Raw genomic sequence first — 17,194 nt, 5'->3', positions numbered from 1 at the left:
CTATTATGTCAAATACATTACTCTTAGGAGCTTTGCCTTCATTGTGATCATTATTGTACAGCTACATCTCTTCATCTTCATACTTTAAAAATGGGTAAGAATGAATTGCAGCTGCTTTCTTAGATAGGTTTTCTCCCATAAAATTAAAATCAAAACAGCGTCACTTTGGGAATATAAAAGGTTTTTTGTGTGACATTGAAATCTAAGTAAACATAATATATCAAAATAGATTAATTGAATATATACACAGATCAGTAATATTTTTATAATGATTTTGGCAAAAGGTCAGTCAATTTCATTAAACATATACAACAGTACACCTACTATGGGCAATGTGCTATATTATGCTTATGTGACTAAGGGTTGTGAAATCAATTCAGAGCAGCATTAAAAGAAACAAGACAGAACAGAAAAGAAAGAAAACATCAGAGTGCATCAAATGCAATGAGAATATGTATTATGTTATGAAAACTTTGGGTCAAGTATAAATATGCCTACATACATGGGTATACTAGATCACAATGTAAATATGTATATTGGTGTGGATCATCGTCAAAAGGTTGCAAACCCTGTTATATTGGAATCTTTGGGTCCTATGAAGCTGAATAATTACAACTGCTATCCTCAAGAACCTTCTGTTATTGAAGTATGACAAATACATAGTTAAGTATAAACAAAATCCCATGGACATTCAAAGAAGGGAGGCAGCATATCTGTTTTAGAGGTCAGGGAAAGTGGTTGAGCTTTGACAGGTAGAAGAGGAGAAAGGGGTTCTGGGTAGTGACATGTGAGCTATCTTCAGGGAACACTGAGTAAACTAGGCTATAGCCCAGGATACTCATGGATAAGGATTGAAGTAAGGCTAGGAAGGTGGTTGAAACCACTCTGAGAAATCCTGACCAATGAGGTTATACTTATTTGATAAGGGTAGGAGAGGAGAAGGTGAGATACACAGAGATTACCTTTAGCAAATTGAAGTTAGCAAAGGCTTACAGGATGGAGCAGAGGGCAATGCTAATCAGCCCATGAGGGTGGCCAGAAGAATGTGACTGGCCTAGGTCAATGGTTCTCAGCTGCCTGAAGTGGGAGCTGGGGTTGAGCGTGCAGGTAGATATCGGATGATGAGAAGTAAAATATGTTTTGAAAAAGCATAATTATTATACTCATTGTTTTTTATAATCAAAACTTCAAAAACTGTCACTCCGTGAAATCCCCTTGGGGGTAGGGATGTTCACCCCATTTTAAAAGTTGATGCACCCTAACCTCCAATGTCCTTTCTAGTTGTAACCTCATTTGAATGACTTTATTTTGTGGACAAGTAAGCTAAAGCTAAAAGAGGTGACATGGTTAATCAGTGTCAGAGCTGGAACTAGACCCTGAGCCTTCTAAATTCCAGGACCGTGTTCATTCCACTGCACCATATATCTGTGATGGTTTCCATTTTACAAATGAAACAATTTGGGCAAGGAGAGATATAGCTGGAAAAGCTCACTATTTGGATCCAGATATTCACTCCCTGTTGTGCTGCTTTCTGTCAGAGACTCCTGTTCTGATAGCCATTGCAGGAAACATGAATTTGTAAAACAGGCAGGCTTTCCACCAAAGTCTCTTATTGGAGCAAATTTTATTTTGACCATACCACACTCCAAATCGTGACCATAATACAACTACAGGAATTCAAAAAGATAAAACTCCAAAGCAATGTGCAGCAGCCACATTCCAAGACCTCCTATCTGTCAACCCAAGTCATATATACATATACAGCTTTTAAAATTAGCGTCTGTTTCTAATTTCCTATTGGTCTACCGATGTCTTGACTTTTTCCCATTCATTATTTAATTAATTTATCTATTTCCTTGTGTCATTCCCAAGCATACATTTCTCATAAAATTTAAGGACAGTGCTTTGAAAATTAAAGAATATTTTTCCTCAGTAATGTTTTCATAGATATAACTTTTGAGAACAATTTCTTGAGAGATGTTTTAGGAGTTGTATTCTAGGACACATTATCTTCATGGTCTTCCCCCTGGTAGGATGGATAAATGATCTTGCCTTGAGAATTGCAATGAATTCTCTGGTTTCCATATAAAAGATAAATATTCCACTTACAGAAGCTGCAGGAGTAGAGTTCAAGCAGGCCTGAAGTTTAGGCCTGACGGAACGGCATGTCTGGGAGTGATCAGGGGAAAAAGACTGATTCTCACAGGATATGCTGAGCAATGGGAGTGAATTGTTACCAGTTACTTGTGTCTAGCGAGTCTCCTAAGCATTTGCTAGGGGAGGGCAGCTGCAGACTTAACAAACCTTTCCTGAGAAAGGAAAAGAGAGCTTCTCAAGTACTGAATGGGAACCTCACTCTTGTCTGGGGTATCAGTGAGAGCTGGGCAGGGGAGCTTGCCTCTCCAACTGGGAGTGTTGCTGACTCTGGCCCCATGCAGCTGTCTCTGTCTAAGAAATTGTACTCTTCACCCGCAAAGTGTCTTCTGGTCAGTTACACCACTGCCCCTTATGGCAGCCAAGTGACAACTGACCAGAGTGCAGTGTGATATGCGCCTTGCAAATGATGCAATGACTAAGGGTGCTGTGAGCAATTAGGGAGGGAAGGAAAAGGGAAGATATAGGACAAGAAGCACCACTGGAGTTGGGATTTTGCCAAGTGGAGAAAGGGTATGCATGCACCTATGTGTGGAGGGGCAGAGGAATTTAAGCAATAAATAACACAAGGCATGGATGTGGATAAGTGCACAGATGTACTCAGGAGATGGAAAAGGGAGCTGGAATCCGTGAGGGATTAGGCTGGGGTCAGAGTTTAAAGAACCTCATTTGCTGACAGGAAATTTAAGTTCATCGTGCAGAAAAATCTATGAGACACATTCTTATTGTTATACTATTGTGATTCTCTTCTTGGATGGTCTGGGTTTAGAAAGAACACCAATAACAGTAGGTGTTTGAATCAAATATCAAAGTGTCCAGAGGCCTGAAGACCAATCTGAAGCTTTTGTAGGAGTCAAGGTCCCAGAAGGTAAGGGCAAAAACTAGGAAAGAAGCAGTAGCAATGAGGGCGAGGCATGGGATTTACTTCCATGGGATATATTCTCTGATGTGAAATTACTGAATCACGCAAAGGGTATAGTAACTTATATGGCTCAGGACAAATAACTTACATTGCCATTACCATACATACAGATGTTTCCCCATTAGTTGGCCAGTCTTTGTTAGGATATGCCTTTACTTTTATTGCTTTGGTCAATGCAACCGCTTTCTCATAAATTCTCTGTATTTACACTTATTTCATTACTGGAAAAATTAAAGATTTTATTCCTAAAATTTGATTTAGCATTTATTTCTTCGGCTATCACTACTTCTATTGTTTATTAGCTGTGTGAGTAAAAGGCCTAGCCTTGTCCTTGGCACAGAGTAAGACTTCAGTAAGTTATGGTACTTATACTCTGTTGAAGCTTTTGCAATCTTTTATCTATAGGATATATTTAAAATCTATACTTCATTACTTATATGAATATTTTGTTTTGTTAGTTTTATTCCACAGAGGTTATTTATTTTACCCAATTTCTTGTTTTCACTAAAAAATATTATATTTTAAAGCTGGGATAAGTATATTAAATTTTGTTATATAAGTTTGGTGGATGTTAAAATTATATACAAGCTGGGTTTATTTCGGAATTCTCTATTTTTGTCCGTTTTTCTACCATCATGTTTTTGAATTGGTAAAGTACTCTTTTCAAAGAGTACTTTTAACTTCATACATGTTCTGAATCTGGTAGGACATGTTTTCCTTCAATACTCCTTTGTTAGTGATTTCTCTGATACTCTTCCCGTTTATTTCTTTATTTTGTAGGAATTTTAGAACAACTCTGTGAAGATATATAAAGTAATATTTGGGCATCTTAATTGGAATCTTGTTAAATTCATAAATTAATATTAAGAGATACTGTCATTTCTATCTGAGTATTTATTCTTTCCTGTCAGGAGCATATATATCTACTTTTATTTTAATCTTCCCTACTTTCCCATTATATACGGTTGTTTTCTTCAGCAAAGGACTGGGAGACAGAAGACGTCATTCTCAAATCAGATTCCTGGGAAACTGCCTTCCCCAACCATATTCTTGGGAAAGTGATTTTATGCCTATTTCTAAGAATCAGGTAAAGGTGGTTCTCCCTACTGAAAATCGACCTCAGATCCACGTTATTTCAATGGGATGAATATAAATAATTTTCCTCAGCTATACACAGAGTGTGTTAATGAATGTTTGACTATCTAGTCATTAGATTGCTGTAAGGGTTATGAAATTATGTATTCAAAGTTATCTGAAAATGTTACAATATAAACAAGGGCATGGTATAATAAAATGTAATTTTTACAATGTTTTCCCGGACAGTAAGATTCTAGAGGAAAGGAACCACATTTTCTCCTCTTGCTATCCACAATATGGTGCCAGACCACACTACGAACTCAGTAAATACTTGTATGTTAGGGGAATGAGTAGATAGTGAGACAATTTTTTAAAAAGTTAAAAGGAAAAGGAAAGGTATGGTCTAGAGAGAATGACTTTAATCTTACTGGCACATTTATTTCATCTCATATACAACTGTCTTACAATTCAACATTGATCAATATATTAATAGCTTTCCTTCTGCTGGGCTCCCCCATAGCAAAATTTTATACCTTTATATTAATGTGATGTAAGTTACTTGTGTTCCTAGAACCTTTCTATTATTTCCCCCTTAGTGTAAGCTGCTCTGCTGAAAATGAGATTGTAGCTGGGAGCTGAGAGAAAAGGGAGATGGGAGGGGAGGGAAATGTTATATAATTATCCTACATCTGACTCCAGAGCAAAGGATCAGGAATATGCCAAGATCACTGTAATAACCATTGTCATGCCAGATACTAACCAGAAGCTTTCCACATACTGTTCTTAACCTCAAATTAAAGGTGAACCAGAAAGACTTCTGTCTGCCAAAAGTGTAGCTCAGGTTTTTACTTTCCTTTGCAATAGTTCTGCTCCCCGCCGCCCATGCCTAAAACTTAAAACTACTTCTCCCACAATGTAGGGAAAGAAGAATCCTGATGTAAGGCTTTGGCTGTTCATAGAAAAAAGTATTTGGTTTAGAGTTATCATTTGTGAGAAATTATTAAGTATACAAACACATTCCATTGATTTGATATCTTAAGTATTTGCTTCTTCTTCTTTAAAAAACAAAACAAAACAAAATACCATCTTAAGGGCTAACAATGTGACCTTGTCATGAGAATTGGTCTAAGCTAAAAATGTTTGCATTGAGGAGCTTCTAGGCTTTTTGGTTCATTTGTAACATGGAGTGTGATGGATGCTTTACGTGGCAGAATGACCTTTCAATTTTCTGGATTAAAAATAATTAAAATAATGGCAAGAATGAACTTTTAAGGTTCAGCATCATTAATGTCCTCTTTTCATCCAAAATTCATTAAAGACTCGTTCCGTATAAACTCTGAAGAGAAGTCCATGAGTCTTATAATAAAATCTGCATAGTAGTTTTGAAAGCAATTCCCTCCCTCCTCCCAAATTATGTAACTGTGCTTGAAATCCTCAATGTAACTCAAAGGAGTAGATAGGGTGGGTGGTTTTATTATTATTATTTCTCTTTCCCATCTTCCCCTTTGTATGGTACAGATGGATTAACTGAGGTTAACCTAGAAAGCTACAGGACCCAGTCCCAAACCTGATCTTCTGACTTTAATTCTTATAAATCAGAGTTTCTCAATCTTGGTACTACTGACATTTTAGGTTGGATACTTCTTTGCTGTGAGGGCCGTCCTGTGCACTGTAGGGTGTTTAGCAGCATCCCTGGCCTCCGCCCACTAGATGCCAGTAGTACCCTCCCCTGCCCACAACAGTTGTACCAACCAAAACGTCTCTGGGCGCTGCCAAATATCCCCTGGTGGTGGAGGGCAAAACTACTCCTAACTGACACTATAAGCTTTCCAAAATGCCATCACCATAAGTGACAATTAACTCCATTCCCACAGAGAGCAACTCGACTTCATATCAACTCATCTTAATGGGACACAGTTGCTAGATGTGTCTTCAGACACGAGCTGGGTTGTCTCCAGCAAGAAGGCTGTGGGCAGTACTCTCATATTTGTTAAAAGTTCTTTATTCAACACGGATAGACTCACCCAGACTAAGGCAGATATCTTGGGTAGGCTTGATTTTCTCTCTGATGGGCCACAGATCATGATGCATGGTGGTCAGTAGTGCTTTTCATCAACTATTTCTGCTCTCCTCCATTCTGGGCTCAAAGCAGGATTGCATTTCCTGGTCGCCCCTTATAGTTGGGCAGTGCCTTGCAACAAGTTCTGGCCAAAGAGTCGAGTGGAACCCTATGTCACTTTTAGGCCAGAACAGTGAATTGCTAATGAAAGAACATCCTAGCTTTCTCTTGCATCTGGCACAGTAACTGGTAATGTTTGTGATGGTGGTTGCTTGGGTCTCTCTATATGCTTGGGACCCTGAGTGACCATACGAATAGAACACTACTGCTCACCTGCAATAAACATAGAGCATGAATAAAAAATAAGTGTTGAGTGTTTTAAGCCACTGAGATTTTTAAGGTTGCTAGCTTAGCATAATTTAGCTTATTCTGACTGATGTAAGAACTGAAAGATGAGAACAGATTGAAAAATAGATTTAGGTTAAATCAAGGTCATTTATATGAAAACAGAAAATATAATATAAAACCACTTAGAACTTCCTTAAGTCTTAGAGTTCTCTATTTTCATTCACTAACTCTCTAATATTTGGAAATCATTTCAATGTGGTTTTTAATATATCTGATACAGTATGTAAACTACATTATTCTATTACACCAGACTTATTCTTTCATTCATTCAAATAGTATTTATTGAACAGTAAATATATACCAAGTATTATTTGGAATATCTTCCCACTTCATATTGTTTTCGACACCTTTCTTGTGATGAAGACAGATGGCAGAAAGAAGAGGGAGTTCACTTTAATATCTAAGGAGTGATATATTTAGGAAATGAATTTGAGGTTTTGCGGGGGTTCTTTGTTTATTTGTCTTTAAACTTTCCATTTGCAAAGAGCTTATTAGAGAAAATGGAAATGATTTCGTATGAGTAGCCAGGAATTTTCCACCATTATCACCTCCTGCTGTCTTACCCGTAAAAGAGGGATGATTTTGTGGATTTCCACATAGAGGAGAATAGCAGAGAGGTGGGCTGGCAAGGTTTGAATTGTGGATTGATAGTTGGATGGATGCGTGATTTCAGGCAAGTGCCTTAACCTCCCTGTTTCTGACTTTTCGCAGCTGCAGTATGATAATCACAAAAGTGCCTAATTCACAGGGCTGTTGTGACGAATAAACAAGGCAATGCACAAAGGGCTTCTAATAGTACCTGGCACATGCTAAGCGCTCTAGGAACTGATGGATAATGCACTGGAGTTAGACTACTTCCGTGATGCAAACATCACAGAAGATGTTTGTTTTATTCACCACTTCATCCTAAACATCTATTTTAGTGCTTGGCATAAAGTAGATATTTAAAAAACATGTGTTGAACACATACAGAAGTGAGTAGGGATGAGGAGACTGACTCCCAGGTTCTACTCCTAACCTTGCCACTACCTACTGCCCGTCTCGCCCACTGTGCCCAGCTGTGAGAACTTGGAATAGTCACCGTCCTAGATCTAGCATCTCTTTTGTAAAATGGAAGGATCATGCAAAAGAATGATAAACTATGTAGCTATAAACTAGAATCTATAATCAACTACTACACTTTTCAGAAAAAGGATGATAATAACCTTACCGCAACATAATTTGAAAATAATCAACAGTATGAAGACTCTACAAAGTTGCTCTACTGTGGTTTTAACATTTTCAAAAGAAATTTAATGGAGATTGTCTGCTTCATCAAAAAGGGCAGTAATGGGCTTCCCTGGCGGCGCAGTGGTTGAGAGTCCGCCTGCTGATGCAGGGGACACGGGTTCGTGCCCCGGTCTGGGAGGATCCCACATGCCGCGGAGGGGTTAAGCCTGTGAGCCATGGCCGCTGAGCCTGCGCGTCCGGAGCCTGTGCTCCGCAACGGGAGAGGCCACAGCAGTGAGAGGCCCGCGTACCGCAAAAAAAAAAAAAAAGGTCAGTAAAACTCACTAGCACTAATGCCATCACTCAGATATGCTACCTTTCCCTACCAGTTCTGTGTAGAGGGAAGGAGAAAGAAGTTGGTTATAGAGTAATTAATGTACAAACTTGCAACTAGAGTAAGAATAAGTCCTGGAGATCAAAAATACAGCATAGTGATTACAGTCAACAATACTGTATTATATACTTTAAAATTGCTAAGAGACTAGATCTTACATGCTCTCACTGTGAAAAAGAAATAATTATGTGATGTGAGAGAGACCTTAGCTAGAGCTACACTGGTCATCATATTGCAATATGTAAATGTATCAAGTTATCACATTGTACACCTTAAATTTATACAATGTTATATGTATAAATCTTACCTCAAGGGAAAAAAATAAGAGTATTTTAATGGTCCTGCCGTCATGTATTAAACCTTTCTTGGTTTTCCAATACATCTAGGCTTGTATGTGAAAGAGCAAAACTTGACTCATAAGGAGTGTAATCAAAGTGACTCAAGCCTTCAAAGTCTCAGTTTTTCCATCTATCAAATGGGATAGTAATACCTACGCCTTTGGGATTATCATGAGCAGTATATGAAATAACCTGGCAAAGGACCAAGCGAGAATCAAACTTTCAATAAATAATAGCAATTAACAGGATAATAATGATTATTATTACAATTATTTACAAGAAAACCACTTCCTCACAAATGTTAACAGTGTTCAGAGTTATCCTTCTGGCTGATACTGCACAGTGCATAAGTTGGTTTTAGGGTATGGGTTTTAGATATGCTAGTGGAGCACCTAGAAGAGACAACAGGCAAAGAAATGTATGCCTGCTAGGTAACCCTTTGCGTGAAGTGCTGGATGGTGAGGTGGGGGAAAAAAATTAATGTTTAAACTTAGAGAAGCAGTTGGGTCAGAAAACAAGAAAATGGAAAGGTAGCACAGCATAGTGGTTAAAAGCATTATGTATTGATAGTTATGTGACCTCACTTAATTTCTCTGTGCCTCAGTTTCCCCACCTAAGAAAAATGGAGACAGTAATACTGAAGAGTTAACATTTATAAATGGCTTAGAACAATGCCTGAAATACAGCAAGTGCTATATTAGTGTTTGTCAAACTAGGACAGTGATACAAATGGCAGAAGTTACACAGAACTGCCTGTGAAGAAACCTTTGGAGTAAAGACTAGCAAGGTGGCCTTCTAGGAGCACAACCTGGAAATCTCCCAGGCTCAGTCATCTAACCAACAACTTGGGCTCCTCCTATGTGCAAGGTGAAGTTCTGTAGCCTTAAAGAGAATTGATTCACATTTGACGTGACAGAGATGGGCCAGAGGCAAGGGCAGAAAGGAGCTCCGGTTGGGACTGGGAGTAACAGAAGTGTGTACGTAGGTAATATGACCCTTCCTATGGTCTTCCACAGCATTCCCTAATGATCCCACAGCATCCTAGGTACCTGTTAATTATATGTAAGTGTCTCCCCAAGGCAGGGCTCTCTGAGGTGCAGACTGAGTCCTGTACACTGTGAAATCCCCCTTCCGCAGTGCTCAGTAAGTATGTGTTGAGGTCGAACCAAAGTGAGTAAAAGATCGAGCCTGTAATTACTGAGCACTCAGTTCTTGGGCCCCTAATTGCTCCCCAATCCACTTTCAATCCCCAGTGCTGATCTAAATAGCTCAGTGTTAACGTGTGGGATGGGAGAGCTGTGATCCCAAGGACATGGCCCTTTGAGTAAGAGCCTAGTCTTCTTTGTAGTGCTGGCTTAAAATTATCCAACAGTAAAGCTGGCTACAAAGCCTTCTGCTTAGGGATATCCTCCAGCCTCTTTCCTCAGTTCATCCACAAACACCTCAAAACTGGCACAAACAAAACTGAACTCACTAGCTTTGTAAATGAGCTGATTTTTTCTTCCTTCTTTCTTGACAGCCATCCATCTATCAAATTCTTTTCTGTGTTTTCCTTGAGAATGTCTCTCTCCTACAGCCCTCTCACTAATCTCTCTTCCACCACCTCACAGAATCACACTTGGATGACCGCTGCAGAGTCTCACTGCAATTCTGCCTGCATATCACTGCAAGATAAATCTTCCTAAAATACATGCTTTATCATATTTCTTTCCAGTCCAAGACCGAGGCTCCCTATTTTTTACCTTTACCTAATCTACTTTGCTCATCCTCCGTACTTTGGCCCTACCCTGCCCATGTATTACTTGCTTATTAAGTTTTGCATGCAGAATCTTCTATTCTACTTAGCGACCTCAGAGCACTAATCACTGAAATTGTTCTCTCATTTAAGTACAATATCTAAAATACTTGCTTCTCTATGCTTTGCCCATGTTGCTTCCCCTTTTGGAATATCCTAATCCTTTGGCTATTCAAGTTCTAGCTCTTAAATTAACATTCTACTCTAAGCCACATGTGTCAGTACTAATATATAATTACATTATCCTGTGTTTCCCTCTGTTTCCCGTCCTTATGCAAGTGTTCCCTCTTCAAGAAAACTATAAACTGCTTGAGGGCAGGGAGTTTACATTTTTATCTGTTTATTGAACAAATATTTATTGAGTTCCAGCCTTGTACCAGGCACTGCACTAGGCTCTGAGGTACCGTGATGAACAAGGTAGCCATAATCTTTGTCCTCCCAGCACCTACATTCTAATGTTTATGTGTATGTGGGGGGGGGAGTGAGATAACAAATTACACAAAATTATATGATTAGAAACTGAGGGAGGCACCATGAGGTAAAAGTATAGGGTGCCATGAGACCATTGCAAAGCTTCACATTGAAAGAAAATGCCCTTGAGCTGAGAGCGAATGAATACAATACAAATAGGCAAATGTGCAAAGGTTTAAAGAAGGCTGGAATCTTAGAGGAACTGAGAAAAGTTTGGTGTCCATAAGTGCAGGGGGCAGAGGATGAGCCATATCAGATGAAGCTACTGAGGTACAAGCTGGGTGTACTTCCTTGTGTTGTACCAGAATCAAAAAGTACTTGCTAAGTGAGGGTAAACTTTAAGTGGTCCTTAAGAGTCATAAAGCATGATGACAGAGGCCATTTCTGAACTTTTCTTGTCTGTATACTTGGAGTTTACAAAAAAAGCTGAATATCCAAAGCTTAAAAAATATGAACACCTAAGTGCTTAGGACGGTGGTTGGGATGCTCATCTTACTGACCCAAACATGCCCAGTGAGGATGCAGGGTGAAGGAAATGGCTTGGAACAGGCTCCATGTGGCATTAAGGATGAGAAGACCTGCTGCTATCAGCTTTGGCTTTTTGTTTGTTTTCTCAAGTTCAATAAAAAAGACATGGACCAATGACAACTATGATATGTGTCTACTCCACATTACAAGTTTGATGCCAAAATGCTTTACACAGGCCACCTAACAGATGGTAATATATTTCAGCCATTACCAATGTGAGTAGGAATCAAACCAGTGACCCCAGAGGTGAGAGGGTGTATATCCAATTACAAATTCCCACTTTCCTTAAGTGTTAAGATGCCTAAAGCAATATATGTTATTTACATTAGGATGCACTGTATAAACTATATTTGATAAAAGAGATGACTTCACGTTCTCAACTTAAATCAAAGAATGCTTACTTAAGTATTTTTTTAATTGAATCACACTTTAATGCCATCATATAACCTTTTGGTTAACGGTGCTCATCTTGATTATTCTAACAAAGGGAAACATGGAAATTAATACTTAAGTTGTACAGCTTATGTCATCTATAAAAATACACACAAGAAAATTCAAAAGAAATACCTGGGACATCTGTGAAGGTTTCTCCAAGGACAGATACGTGGAAATTGAGTCCTAAGTCCTTAAGATGCATCAATACCTTAAAAAAACTCTCTGGATCTTTATCATGCTCCCTGGAAATAAAAACACAAAACAAAACTTGTGATATCTTAGGGTATGTGTTAGGAAAAGTGTTTTCACTTCTCATAGTATCAATTCCTCTCATGGTCTATTGTTAGTTAGGAGAGCCTCTGGCATCCAAGCTGAGATCTTCCCTCACCCTTATACTGTAGCATTAGTATTGAGTGTTTTCATGAATCTAATTTCTCTATCATGGATCAAAACCCAGTCCTATTGAAGTCTCAAGGCTCTGCAACCTTTTATTAAAGGAGAATCTGTTTTTTTCACATTTTTGGGTTAGACTATAGAAAGTCTAGCTTATTTTCCTTTCTCCTAAAATGGTTAATTTTCCACTTAACACAGGTTTTTAACAAAAGAAAAGACCAGTCTTCAAAGGACGATTCACTACTGATCATGAGAATGTACCAAAGATGCTTTTCATTTCCACGAGTCTGAGTACCTCTCTCTCACATTTACTGAGCCTCTTTCTGTCCACAAGGAACACACGGTTTAGGGAGTGAGATTACAGACTCTCTCACTAATCTCTTATTTTTAATAATTGAATGGAGAATTATAAATACATCAAAAGGGGGTAGGCCTGAGTCTAAGTCCGCTGAGTATTAACTTAGGAGTGGAGGTTAGTCAACGCATAAAAGAATAGTAATAAAGATAATTCTTTCATTTAGTAGAAGCTTTGAAAAACATGGATTATTTTTGTTTGTTTAGCTTGTCAGTCTTCTTTGTAATGACAGAATAAGAGGCTAAAGGACACTAAAATTTAAAAAAATCACCAATTCAAGAAATCACACTAAAATGGAATGACTTATTTTTTACATTCTAAGGTGTGAATATTTCAGTATTTCTTGCATTTAATCACACTGTTTTAAATTATCTTATTTCAGACAGATGTGGACCAGATGTCTTCAAAATATTTGTTTTTTCATTTATAATTCAGAATTTAAACTTATTTTCTATATTTCAGAGAAATAGTTATATATCAGCAATTGAATTTCTCATTTACCAACTAATTATGTAAAATAAATCTGTAAATTGATCAAACTGCTATATGAAATATGAAAATTATATCATTCAGGAAATCTCATGAAAAATGACATCTGCAACCCTAAATGTGTTAATTCACAATTCAGTCAATATTTTCAGTATCAAGAATTAAAACAAATGCATCTTCTGATTAACATTTTAAAACGGCATGTATAATCTCCTGGAATTGTAAGATCTTATAGAATTAGAGTTCTGTAACAATTTATTTTAAGCTCTCAGTTTGATTTGCTTCAAATAATAAACAATGCAGTGGCAAAATGTTCATTGCTTTTTAAGATGATGGGTATTACACACATGTACCACTGGGAAGTTTTGGGGGTAATTCTCACATATACTACTGCTGTGGGCAAGAAAAAAGACTCAAAACAGTTTAAAGTAAAGAATACACCATATGTTATCTTCAACCATATCAATCAAACAGCTGCCACCTGACCTGTAGTATATGTTACTTTACTCTGAATCTCTTGGAAATACGTAGATGAAAAGAATGGAAACAATATAACAATATATTTTAAGGAGGGAGTAACACTACAGGGAAATCTAGCCACTCAATTCTCTAAATTTTTCATTTGGAGTTCCAAAAATTTTGGCTATGGGTCCCTGAGAGAATATCTATTCTAAATATTTCCTGCTGCTTGTTTGTTGGTTGGTTGGTTTGTTTTGTATTAAAGTAAAAGTAGATGTGGTTTGGGCTTGGAAGGAGGTTTAATTGGGTAGAAGCTGTAGTTCTTAAAAGATTCCAATGTGAATATTTTCAAAGCAGCAGGCTTCATGAACCTATATTTTCAGTGTTTCTATACAAGATAAATGCATGACAATCCTACTATATTCTTAAGATATTTTTTATAGGTAGACAAAAGCTCTCATATTCAATAGTCACTTTGCATAAGAACACAAAAGAGATTTGCATGAATCCCCCTCTCTTTTTGTTTAAACTACAATATATGGATGAATGTAAGGTGAGATTCTTCTTCCATATAATTATCCCTCAGAAAAAGAGGCATCTTATCTAAAGTCCTTATAAAGTCTCTCATAATACCAGGCACTCTCTCAATTACTTTATTTTGAACAAAGTACAGTTTAGGAAAATAGCATTAACCTGAGACGCCAACTGATGAGAATTTTGGATAGTTTTAGCAGTCATTCACTTGATGGGACCGGTAAAAACAGAAGCCAAGGGATTTAATACTGAGTTAGTAATTATTTTGGGAGACATGACCTAAAAATTCAAAGTGTTTTTGAAAACAAGTATTTTAAAGATCCCTAAAAAAAATAATAGAGTAAGTGGTTACTGGAGACTATGAGTGGTAAGTGGGTTTTTATAGCCAGAGAAAAGATTTCCAGTGATGGCATCATACGGTTTCACAATCTTGCACCCCAAACCGCTTAGACTGAATTCCAGATGACAGGTGGCAGAAACATGCCAGCTGCCTGAAAAGGTGGTACCATTCTGGTGTCAAGAATGCATGGGAGGGGGAGTTAGACTAAAACTACATCATAAACTATAAGGTTGAGAAAAGAGCAATACCTCTAAAAATATTCTACATGATATATGCTTTAAAGTATTATCTATGTCTAAATTAGTAGATTACGTATTATAAGTAGACACTTGGCCAGTTCATCCATGCCCCTCAAAGTTTACATAGTCAATTTAGCTGAAAACTTTTCTCGGTTTTCTCTTTAGACAAATGGGAAATTGCCTACTATTCAGAGAATCATTAAAGATGTGCACAGATATCCAGCCCAGCCATATATCAAGGCACGGATATAGCAATGGCAGAGCTCAATATATTTTGTCAAGAGAGGGACTCACTGCAGATATCCAATGGATCATCCATGGATCTTATCCTAGCGCCCATAATATTAATGGACCCATTTAGCAGAGAATGTGAATCTGTCTTAAATTCCTTTCTAAGAAATCTAATGTGAAGTTCTCATACTTATGATTTTAGAATGAAGCATGAAACATAGGATGAGGTATTTTAAAATAACATATTGGGCTTCCCTGATGGCGCAGTGGTTAAGATTCTGCCTGCCAATGCAGGGGACACGGGTTCGAACGCTGGTCTGGGAAGATCCTACATGCCGCGGAGCAACTAAGCCCGTGTGCCACAACTACTGAGCCTGTGCTCTAGAGCCCGCGAGCCACAACTACTGAGCCCACGTGCCACACTACTGAAGCCCACGCGCTTAGAGCCTGGCCTCTGAAACAAGAGAAGCCACCGCAATGGGAAGCCCACGCACTGCAAGAAGAGTAGCCCCCAAGCGCTGCAACTAGAGAGCCCACGTGCAGCAATGAAGACCCAACGTAGCCAAAAATAAATAAATAAATAAATAAATAAATAAAAATTAAAAAATAAAAATAACATATCGAGTGCCCCTTTTTGTCAACAGCTATCAGGATTAAACACACATTTAATGGTATCGTCAATTCTTTATAACCACATTTGTAGACTTACGGGCTCCTAAACTCTCTTCTTCTGTGCTCATCGATTCTGGTAGGGATGTAAATTGCAACAATATTTTAGAGGGCAATTTGGTAATGTACATAATAAGCCTTAAATTGTATATAACTTTTTCCACAGTAATTCCGATTTAGAAAAGTTACCCTATGAAATAATTAAAGAGGTGCACAGAAATTCAGCCAGAGTATGTTCATAACAGCATTGTTTATAATAGCAACCATCTGTAAACAACGTAATGGGATGATAAAGAAATAATACTTTGACACATACATATGATATAATACCCTGCAGCCATGAAATAATTTTGTAGAAGTATATTTTTGGCATGGAAATATATTCAAGAAATACTGTTAAGTAAAAGGGAGGTGACGGAGCAATACATATTTTATGATCTATTTTTGTAAGACAAATGGACGTATGTGCCTAGAAAAAAAGGTTGGGGTGAAGTATACCAAAATGTTAACAGGGTTTATCTGTAGGGGCTACATTATAAATGTTTCTCTTATTTTTTTTTCCATGTTTTCTGTCATTCCTTTAATAAATATTTTTTATGTCAATCATTTTAATGCTTTAAGGAACCACCTCTAACATTCTGCCATAAAATTGTATTCATAAGGATTTTTGCTTAACTCTGTAGCATTTTTAGTATTTATAGTGGCATAATTCCTCATTTCCTGTGACACTTCTAGATTTGACAGCTGCCCATCAAGCAAACTTGATTCGTCATAAAACATTCTAGAAGATGAGTCAGAGTCCAAGTCTCCCAACAATTCCCACATTCTTGATTAGGTAAGAATGAAACAGTCTGGCTGGGAACTCATTCCTGTGCAGCCCAACTATGGCAGAAGAGACCAGAACAGAATATTTCAGGCTTACTGGAAGCAGCAGATATAGCAAGAACAGCTTTTATTCCCAAATATTATTCAGAACATTTGAAAAGCATAAACTGTTTCCATGTGTTTTTTCTTCCTGTATCTGTTCTCTCTCTGTCGCCTTTCCCGTTTAGTGTTTTAGAGCTAAATTTCTTCTTATTCCTCACTTAACATTCATTCAGTAAATATTTATTGAGGATTGCTAAGTTTCTCCATACTTGTCACTTATACTCAACTGTTATCCTTTCCTGTTTCCCCACATAACTTTATACTTATTGAATGCAATCACTTTGATCTAGTTCCTTGCCTTGCCTGGGCAGAAACCTGGCTCTTTTCAGATGCCGTAACTTTCCCAGCAGCACGTCACTCTGGATTGAGAGGTCCATGAGGGAAAGATAAATGATGCCTGCTTTATTCACTACTAAGTACCCAATGCCTTGCGAGTGGAAGACATTCCTTGTGTTCATCAATATTCGGTTCTTCTTTTTTTCTGGGCACACGAAAGACTCCACGTTCATCCCCTTGAAGTAGGAGAGGCCACAGGGTAGTTCTGACCAATGGATTGCAAGCTGATTGATGTGTGTCACTTCCAGGTAGAAATTTCTAAGAGCAGTTCTGGACAGCACTTTCTCTGTTGTAGTGATCCTTGCAGAGGTCTTGTATTAGGATGGTTAGGTTAAAAGAGTGAAGTGGTCTGGACTGCTACATGGAGAAGAGTTGCCCAATAAAGCCATCTAAACATGCAGCAGACTTTGAGTTGGTGAGAGAATTAAACTT

General features: G+C 37.8%; 1 protein-coding gene across 10 annotated transcripts in view; it reads right to left on the bottom strand.

The window, feature by feature from the left end:
* The window catches only part of QTMAN (queuosine-tRNA mannosyltransferase), a 451,841-nt gene that overhangs the window by 74,511 nt on the left and 360,136 nt on the right, over nt 1–17,194 (bottom strand). For all 10 annotated transcript variants that reach the window (XR_002644005.2, XM_089916865.1, XM_022569666.2 and 7 more), the window contains one exon: nt 11,923–12,032. Coding sequence is in view for 9 of the 10 variants with exons in the window: in XM_089916865.1 (XP_089772991.1) it covers nt 11,923–12,032 (110 nt within the window). In the remaining variant the exon portion in view is untranslated. The remainder of the gene's footprint in view (nt 1–11,922; nt 12,033–17,194) is intronic.

The sequence above is a fragment of the Delphinapterus leucas genome, chromosome 8 (assembly GCF_059928025.1).
Source record: "Delphinapterus leucas isolate spDelLeu-1000000601 "Yukka" chromosome 8, BTC_Dleu_Yukka2, whole genome shotgun sequence".
Taxonomy (NCBI): domain Eukaryota; kingdom Metazoa; phylum Chordata; class Mammalia; order Artiodactyla; family Monodontidae; genus Delphinapterus; species Delphinapterus leucas.
This window is presented reverse-complemented; position numbering and strand designations above follow the sequence as displayed.